This window comes from Stegastes partitus, unplaced genomic scaffold (assembly GCF_000690725.1).
Source record: "Stegastes partitus isolate 25-593 unplaced genomic scaffold, Stegastes_partitus-1.0.2 Scaffold239, whole genome shotgun sequence".
In the NCBI taxonomy this organism is placed as follows: domain Eukaryota; kingdom Metazoa; phylum Chordata; class Actinopteri; family Pomacentridae; genus Stegastes; species Stegastes partitus.
In genome coordinates, this window is record NW_007577970.1 from 519,683 (window position 1) to 529,413 (window position 9,731).

The window sequence follows — 9,731 nt, forward strand, 5'->3', positions numbered from 1 at the left end:
GTATAAAGAACCCCAGAAATGGAGGGTAATCTTTTTTTTTTTCTTTTGCGGGTGAAGAGGATCCTGTTAGCTAGTTATTGTGTCGTACAGATGGACTGCAGACTTGTGACAGGACAGAACATCTTACATACATACATTTGCTACAATACAACAGAGAACAATAAATGTAAGCTAGAATTCACAATAGCTTTTTCTATAATCCCCCCGTCTCAAAACCAGAGCTTATTAGAAATGAAATATATTAAACACAAAATGGGCTTCAGCCTCTCATAAAGCATTTCTTCACAGGATGATGAATAAATCTTCCTGTTTCTATACAGACACTTCAGAAAGTATTCAAACCACTGGATGGCAATTTTAAGCATTTAACACTAAATCTATAACAATAAAGTATTCAAAGAGCTCTGAATACTTGGTGAATTTATCGCAGACTTAATATGCATTAGTCTGATTTCATCAGCTTTAAGTTAGTTTTCAGACTTTTCACAATAAGAACTGATAATGGAGGCTCAGAAAACCAGGATTTATTCACATCTATTTATTTAAAGATTATTTTTGTTCAGACATTTTTAGGCCTTTACTGTGTAGACAAACGGGAGATATGAGGATAGAGAGCAGGGGAATGACATGCAGCAAATGGTCCCCAACCAGGAATTGAACCGGAGACCCGCTGCTCAAAGCCTTTGCACGCATATGGCAAAGCCCCAATAAAAGCCTGACTTCAATGAATCAGACAAATTAAACCTGAATTGTTTTGTTTCCAAAGTGCTGAAATTCACTAAAAACAGGCTTAAAGGAGGCGAGATGGGCTGATGGCTCAAGTTAAAAGAATACCAGGTACAGATAAATGTGTAGGTGCTCTGTAGGGTACAAAAACAATTCTTCATTATGGCAAAAAATGTTGCTGTTTGTATGAGAGACACATCTGTATACTGGAAGCAGCAGCAAACACACTACTGAAGATCTCTATAAAGATGGTATTTGTATGTCCTGGACGAGGTAATGTGTTGAAGTTTTGTTCACTTTACATTTAGTCACTTATATTCATATAAAGTCCTTTTATTGTAATTAGATAGCTGCAGGTGATGTTAACGTATCTGCTAACTTACCATCTATGAATCCCATACAGCTACTTGAACCAACGTTGTGCAGTAATCCAGCTGTGGGGTAGCCCAGTGCTGTCATCTGTGGTCAAAGCAATAAAGCAAACAAACATGTTTAAGGATCATTTCATATGAAGTCAACCAGTTTCTGAGAATGTTCCCAGGTCACCCTTTCAGGTTCCTCTGGAAAAAAACACACACACAGGCACTCCTATGACAAAATTGTGGAGAAATCCTAAATATTTGGTCTCTATCACTAATAGTTTTAACATTACAGCTCTTTGAAATTTGAGGTAATTTTCTGGTTTTGCCAAACTAGCCTCTCAGACCTTCTTCCGACATGAATAGCTCATACAGTATGGCATATGGAGCTTTGAAACTGTTCATCTTAGGCTAACTTTTCCCATAGAATCAAAAAATGTAATCTGATCTGGTGTGTTGTCTTTCTCTAAAAATGGCCACAAATTCAGTTGTTAAAAAAAGGACACCGTCTGTTACAGTCCCTCATTTAAAAAGTGTGATAGATAAAGCACTCAGAACTGTTTTCCTCTCATGTATGAGGTGTTAAACCATATTTATGCACTAACCATGAGCATTGGTACTATGGGAGATGAAGAATACATTTTTGAAATCTGCTCGATTTTCAACTTTCATGAATTTTGCACATTTTCATGCCCTGATTTGACCATGTGGGCAGTTCACCATCATATTTTTTACTATGTGGTCTTATAGATCTGAAGATGGTCTAACTCAAATCTGGTTTTGTTGTTGAGCACACTGCAGGTGTACGTCAACGTGGTAATGGCGTAGACGACACAAAAATTATATGCAGTGACTGTGACGTCACCCACCGATTGTCTCAAGGACTTTTACTATCTTGGTCTTTGGACACCGGATGAGTGAGGGGTGAATCTGACTGAGAACTGGTAGACACTACAAAGGCCATATAATCATAGGAATAGCCTCGCCTGTAAACACACCCTACTTTATCATCTATTTTACACTAAATGAGACCAGAGTTTATAGAACGGACATCATACTGTATTAAACGAGACATGTAATTAGCAATTGAAACCATAAACTCATCAATAAAACATTTACTAAGGTAATAAATCAAGCGACTTCTCATAGACTTACATGCAATCTGACTTCTTTTTGCATCCAGAGGAGTCGCCCCCTGCTGGCTGCTAGAAAGAATGCAGGTTTAATAATCAATAAAGTTTGCATTTGAGAGGCTTTCTACAACTTTTTATACAGCTTTTCACTCCCCCCAGGACCTGTAAACAGACTTTGACATGTAAATTGTGGAGCAGTTCACTTTAAAAAACATCAGTGCTTGAGCTTATTGGATGAGCTTCTGGATCCAGTATCAGTCTGCTGGCATGAGTCAGCCCTGCCCTCAGGAAAACTGGCAGCTAGCAGCAGCACATCGAAATGAAACACGCCCCTGCTTTATTCCAGCTGAGCATTTAGAGGAAAACAACGAAGAAAGCACCGCCCATTCTCTGACTCACTCGTGTTATTGTTCCGCTGGGAGGAGGCGCATATGGCGAAAGACAGACACCAGCTGCAAGACAGAAAACTGGGATAATAATACTGCAATCTACAGCAAACGTGAGTTTTCAGCTCAACTCAAACTGTCCATATGAACTCAAGTGGGACGCTTTCTACTTCCTGCTTGTGTTTTCCGCTGCACTCTGACAGTAAATGGCCTCTGGATCAGAGTTGAATCTCTGCTGTCCGATCTGCCACGACATCTTTGACAATCCCGTTCTTCTGTCATGTAGCCACAGCTTCTGTAAAGCCTGCCTTCAGAGGTGGTGGAGACAGAAGCAAAGTCACAAGTGTCCTGTTTGTCAGAGCACGTCTGGAAGGAAACACCCACCGTGCAACTTGGCTTTAAAGAACCTGTGTGAGGCCTTTTTACTGGAGAGAGATCAGAGCGCCGAGACTCTCTGCGGTCTGCATTCGGAGAAACTCAAACTCTTCTGTCTGGACCATCAGCAGCCGGTTTGTCTCGTCTGCAGAGATTCAGAAAAACACACGGAGCACAGGTTCAGACCCATCGATGAAGCTGCGAGAGATCGCAGGGAGGAGCTCCAGAAAACCTTAAAGCCTTTAGAGAAGAAACTAAAGCTCTTTAAACGAATTAAAGGAAACTTTGTCCAGACAGCAGAGCACATTAGAGTCCAGGCCAGACACGCAAAGAGGGAGATTAAGAAGCAGTTTAAGAAGCTTCATGAGTTTCTGAACATGGAAGAAGACGAGAGGATTGCTGCTGTAAAGGACGAGGAAAAGCAAAAACGTGAGATGATGAAGGAGAAGATGGAGGCTCTGAGCAGACAGATAGAAGCTCTTTCAGACACCGTCAGAGCCACTGAGGAGGAGCTGAGAGCCGAAGACATCTCATTCCTCCACAGTTATGCGGCTTCGGTGGATCGAGTCCAGCGCTGCCCCCAGCTGGAGGAGCCACAGCTGCACTTAGGAGCTCTGATAGACGAGGCCAAACATCTGGGCAACCTGAACTTCAACATCTGGAACAAGATGAATGAGGTATGTGACCACTCTTACAGTCCTGTGATTCTGGATCCAAACACTGCTCATCCGGGCATCGTCCTGTCTGAAGATCTGAGCTGCGTCAGATGGGGAGAGAGGCCGAAGCTTCCAGACAACCCGCAAAGGTTCGACAGCTCCTGCATCGTCCTCGGCTCTGAGGGCTTCGAATCGGGGCTTCACAGCTGGGAGGTTGAGGTGGGAGACAGTTCGCACTGGATTCTGGGTGTGGCACCAGAGTCTGTGGAGCGGAAAGGACATTTAGACTCCAGGTCTGGATTATGGACCGTAGCGCTACATAAAAGCACATACAAGGCTTTCTCCCCATTAAATCCAATGTTTGCTCTTCCAGTGAAGAAGCAGCTCCAGAGGATCAGAGTCGATCTGGACTGTGACCGAAAAGAACTGAGCTTCTCTGATCCCAACAAGCTCATACACACCTTCTCATGCACTTCCACTGAGGCGCTGTTCCCGTTTATCGGCACGAGTGACGAATACCTACTGAGGATACGACCACATACAGAAAACAACACCAGTTACAGTGACGACGACGATGAAGACAGTGATGATAACGACTTTAAATGTGACAGTTCTGATGACTCCTCTGTCTTTGCCTCGGTACTGAAGTTAATGGAGTCAAGAGAATGAAACAAATTTGTTATCCCTCCTGCGCTTCGTGGGGAAATATCGTGACGACTGCTGGATGGATTATAATAAAACTGACAAAACTCCACAAAAAAATAACCTCCTCTAACATTCATGATCCTCTTATGACTTTGTCTACACTAGGGCATGCCTGAAGAATCAGATGACAAGTGAAACCACATAAGGGAAACAAATTCTTCCCGTACAAATGTCTTTCAAGTAGAAGTACTGCCTATTATGTCTCCATTTTTCTCTTTTACAAATGAAAAAGAACCATTGCATCAACACAACCCTGCATGTATTTTGCAGAACTGAAAACTGCAGTTACTAAACTAAGGAAATTAATCAAGTTTCCTGAGAGCACAGATTAGTAATTTCAGACAATGACTAGTGATATCTTAAATGTTTCTGAAATCAGATTTACATTCCTTCACATACTCAGCTGATAACACAAAGATCAACACACATTAAGAATAACAGCGATGGCATGGAAAATGCTTGAAAACTAGTTTTTATTCGAACTTTACTGAACAAAATACATTCCATATGAAACACACAATAAAGGCATTGCCAGAAACTACTGGCTTCTGAAACACACATTCACAGAGAAAGGAGAACATTTTCAGTCTTAAATAGTCGTTCTGAGTGTGAAGGTGTCACAATATTAACTGTCATCATATCGGCTGGAGTCTTAAACTCGGAGAGCAACCTTTGGCTTTTTGTTCAGCAATGTCATCCTGAGAGAAAGTCCTTCTGATGAGTGAGAGGATACAGAAATAGACAGAAACAAAGAAATTGATGATATGTGTTTCCATGGCGACAGCGGCTGAAGATGTACTGACCAGTAAAACTCAAATCTCATGAAAAACCAACATCGATGGATCCACCGTGTCAAAGAGCTCACTTGTCGTTATTTTAAATGTGTCCAGTCCTCACTAGAGCAGCAAATGTGGAATAATCTGCAGTTTAAGAAACATTTGGAGCTGTTTCAGGAAATTACTCAGCCCTTTCTGATGTGTGGGAGGAGTTTTTAGAGATGTTCAGCAGGAACTGCCGGGCTTAGAGCAACAGGCACACGGCGGAAATCAGATATTATATCAACCAGGGGAAAAAAAACAACACACTGGTTTTCTCATGAGACTTGAGACCTTTATACAAAATGTACTGAAGAGATGTAATTTTAATATCATTACATTACGTTTATCTGAGATATTTAGACATTTGTTTTAAATTTATGGTACTTACAGGAGCTGCTTGCTTCTTGTTTTCACAGTTTGTATCAAAATTAATTTAACCTGAATCAATAAAGCATTTATGATGATCTATATTGTGTTTTGGCTGCAACACATTCCAATGTTGAAAAGAATGGTTGAATGGTTAGCTTAGCTTAGCATAAAGACTGGGAATACAGAGCTAGCTCTGCTTGAACCACTGCATTTACTCACCAAGAAATCATCCCTTTTACACCTCAGGTTCTGGATGGATTAAATAAGACAGATGTAAAGAGTTTGGACAGAATCAAGCTAGCTGTTTCCTGCTGTCCCCAGTGTTTATGCTAAGCTAAGTTAGCAGGCTGCGATCTGTAGCTTTTTTCTGCTGTTAAAATGCCAAACTACTCCTCAAGCCCAGAGTACATTTGTGTACATTTTCTCACAAGGTACAGTTAAACATAGATGACACATGTTGTACTTTTAAAGGCAGGTTCTGATTTTTGCTTGACTGGCTGCTTTTGGAAAAAGAAGAAAAAAATTAATTTCAGATTAAAGACAGGGACTTTATTCTCTGCCTGGTAGCACGGAGGAATCTTTGAAACACCATTTAGTTTGTCACGAAAGGCATTAATATTACAGAAAATCTAAATGAAAAGTTGAATAAATATATTCATGTGACAGACGCCAGACTTTCAGATGTTGCAACAAAGATAGAGGTGTTAAATAAAACAAAATGATACGTAGCAGAGCTGGAGTGTGTTTCTATCAGTGGAAGAAGAACCCTGATGTCGGCAGACCGCCACACCACTGACTGATGAACTTGAGGACGTCCTGACACTCTGGACTGTGAGTGGTCTGCAGGGGGAGAGGGACACAAACGACAACCAGTCAGGGAAAACAGGCAGATAAGATTAATAAGCACGTAACCAATCAGTTTTTCTGCAGGACTGTTTTAATGTGTGTCTAACAATTTATTCATTCTTCAATACAGAAAAAATATGTCAGTGTGTTTGGTGTCTTCAAACTCGCAGCCTGAGACATTGCAGTAATCTGATTACTTTTTCCAGTCGTAGCGTAAGGCCCTGATTATGCAACTGGACAGCTGTGGACTCCATGGCAGCGTAATTGTTGTAATTATTTAGTCAGGATTCTGCTAGAAGACTGTGTTGCTTACATGTGCAGTAGGTCAAACACATATCTTCCTTGCATATACATTTTATTTGCCCAAGTAGGGATGTCACAGTGCAGACACAGATTCGGAGCAGCGTGTGGATGTCTGCTGAGGGGAACATATATTAGTGGCTTGAAGGATTATAATTTGAAAATGAATTATGACGTTACAGCTAAATGCTGGTTCTGTAATATATTAATTACAATTTCAGTTATATATCATGTTTGATTGTGACTAATTTAAAAGAACAGGTCAACATTTTGGGAAATAGACTTTTGAGAAGCAATGATAACATCAATCCTGTGCTCATACGAGTAGTGTAGCTACAGGTAGCTGTTAGCTTAGCACAAAGAAAAGGAAACAACTAGCGTTGCTTAATCTACTGAATTTCTTGGTCAAGAAATAATCCTCTTTACACTATCGTAGTAAATAGTACTTTGTTTTGTCATCAGTTTTACTTCTACAATAGCAATTTCCTTTCTTTATGCTAAGCTAAGCTAACAAGCTGCTAGCTGTAGCTTTATATGGGATGTATGGACAAGAAGCAAGAAAGCAAATAAACTGATTTCTCAAAATGCTGAATCATTCTTTCAAGCATCTTCAGTCAGTCATGTCCACAGTAAGATTTACTGCATGTACATGTTTGGGAGGTTTATAAATCCAGTGGTGCTGCGTTACTTTGATATTTTGTAGGTTTGCTCACTGGGCGCAAATTCAGCTGTTTGTGTTCAGCTACACATTTGGGAAAACAGTTCTGTGAATAAGGAAAAGTGAACTAATGAGCAATGTAAGATGGTCGTTTTGCAGCGGAGTAATTATTGAGGTGATATAATTAATTTTTCAATAAATAACACACAGAGAGTTGTTTTCAAGCTAAGTGCTGAAGATATCTCTACTGGGTTACATGATTAACTTACTGACAGAAAAGCAATTGGCACCAATTCTGATAAGTGATTAATTAATTTTTCACTCGTAGTCAGGCAAAAATGTCAAAAAAAATCCTGCTGCCCAAATGTGAATATTTGTTCTAGTTTTATGCAATAATAATCTTTATAATAATCCACATCTTTGGGGTTTTTTTTTACGGTTCAACTGGTCAGATAAAAGCAATTTGAATATGCTAACTGCAGCCTCAGGGAATAATGATATTCAATGCTTTCTGACATTTCATACGCTAAGCAGCGAATTGATTATTCAGCATTTTCACCTGAGATATCGAACATTAGCATGTCTCCAGATGTGCTCCAGTGGATGTTGTGAAAGAGATTTAATATAATCTGGACACTTTTTTTCAGGATTTGTTCCTAGTGAAATATAAGGAAGGTGTATAATCTCTGTCTTGTTGTTGAGAACCATCACAGTGTCTTCACAGTCAAACACAGTCATGAGCCGGTTTTATTCAGTGGAGATTTGCTATTTTCCTTCCTATTTTTCTCACTTTTCTCCTGTAATGGGACACTCCAGCACCATGCCGTCTCACCTTTGTGGCCATGAGAAATTTGTTCCAGTCGTCCTTGTTGGCTGCTTTTCCCGCTGATGAGAACTCGATTTTATTCCTCAGCACGGGGTAGCCTGAAGACAGGAGCACCACAGAGTGAGGGCTGCATGCTACGTCTGTGTGCACAGTCAAGCAGCAAACTGGAAAATCAACACCAGCAGCCAAGTGAAGGTATGTTATGTGGATAATAAAGGTCTGGTTGGAATCAGATTATATTTTAAATTAAAATTCGAGGAGAAAACTCAAAACTCCTTGAATGTTTTTAAGGAGGATCCGTAAACAGAAACATTGATAAACAATTTTAAACACAAACTGAACAGAAAAAAATGAATAAAATAAGAGGAGAAAACACAGAAGCATAATATTTCTAAAGAGGTAGGAGCAATTGAATGAAATTCAAGCTGAAGTGTTGCTGTTTTGACACAGTTTAGGGGATTCAGCACTCATCGCAGATGGTGCTTGACATGCTTACACAACTGAATTTCTAGGGAACATTCCAAATGTGACAGGAGCGCTGAGAGCGCTGCATCGCTGCACAAGAAGACTAATTTGAAGGAGATGTCAGCCAAATTTAAATCAGGTACACTTCTTGCATTTTATAGGCACAGACCTTGTGTTACATTTATGAGGTAATATAATAATAAATAAATGTACAGCTTCAGTGGACTACAGTGAGTTATAGATTCAACAGTAGGTAAAAACTCCACTTGATGCTGTTACAGTATTTCATATATTCCTTCATCCTTTTTTCACAAAATAAATTATAAAATCATTGAAGTGTTTCTGCTGCTGCATCAGATCAGTTTGCCTGCAAAGAGTTTTAGTTTGTCTGATTTCGTTTCAGTTTTTGAGCTCAGCAGCTCTGATGAAGTGCTGAACATGTCAGCAGTGTACAGTGTGTATGAGCATGTGTGTTACCGGTGAGGACACAGGGCAGCGAGCGAAGGCCGGTGTTTGCAGCCACCAGTGAAGCTTCATACGAGTTCCTCTCATCACGTGGCAGAACCTGCTCCAGCCGATGGTCCATGGACACCATCAGCACCCAGTCACGGATCTGCTCCCGCTGGGAGTCCTGCAACAAACACAGTCATGTTTCCATCACTGCAGAGACTTTACACAGACTTACATTCATTTCCTGGAGATAAAGCATCACCCCTATGCTGACCTCAAACCAAGCCTTCAATCCAAAACTTAATGATTTACATTTCGGGGACATTACTTGTCCTCAGAAAGACGTTGAGCCGCCGTGACCTGACTGTGCAAACATATTTATGTCACCACAACACAGAAACGGAACCTCTTTGTAGACATCAGGATTGTTCAGACATCTAAAACCTTTTTAGAAAAGCAAACCAGGATTTGACAACAATACAACAAGCAGCTTGGTGGGTTACCTTTTATTTTTCCAGTAAAAAGAAAAAATTCAAATAAATCACTTAAAATGATACAAAAAAACAAAAACGCAGCAATTTAGCAGATTTAAAAAGCTATGCTCACATTAGAGTAACATTTAACATATTAGAGTTTTTGCTTGATAAACATCCATCCAT

At 40.2% G+C, this 9,731-nt stretch overlaps 2 protein-coding genes across 2 annotated transcripts in view; one reads left to right on the plus strand and one right to left on the minus strand.

Moving 5' to 3' along the window:
* The first annotated feature begins 2,247 nt into the window (after nt 1-2,247).
* Nucleotides 2,248-5,623, plus strand: LOC103357187 (nuclear factor 7, ovary-like). The gene is made up of 2 exons (XM_008281622.1): nt 2,248-2,717; nt 2,808-5,623. The coding sequence occupies exon 2, from the start codon at nt 2,811-2,813 to the stop codon at nt 4,302-4,304; it is 1,494 nt and encodes a 497-aa protein (XP_008279844.1). The 5' UTR covers nt 2,248-2,717; nt 2,808-2,810; the 3' UTR covers nt 4,305-5,623.
* Nucleotides 4,797-9,731, minus strand: part of ift172 (intraflagellar transport 172) — a 59,755-nt gene continuing 54,820 nt past the window's right edge. Inside the window, exons 46-48 of the mRNA XM_008281621.1 lie at nt 9,100-9,253; nt 8,164-8,255; nt 4,797-6,367 (exon numbers count right to left, since the gene is read on the minus strand). Of these exons, the coding sequence (XP_008279843.1) occupies nt 6,278-6,367; nt 8,164-8,255; nt 9,100-9,253 (336 nt within the window). The 3' untranslated portion in view covers nt 4,797-6,277. The remainder of the gene's footprint in view (nt 6,368-8,163; nt 8,256-9,099; nt 9,254-9,731) is intronic.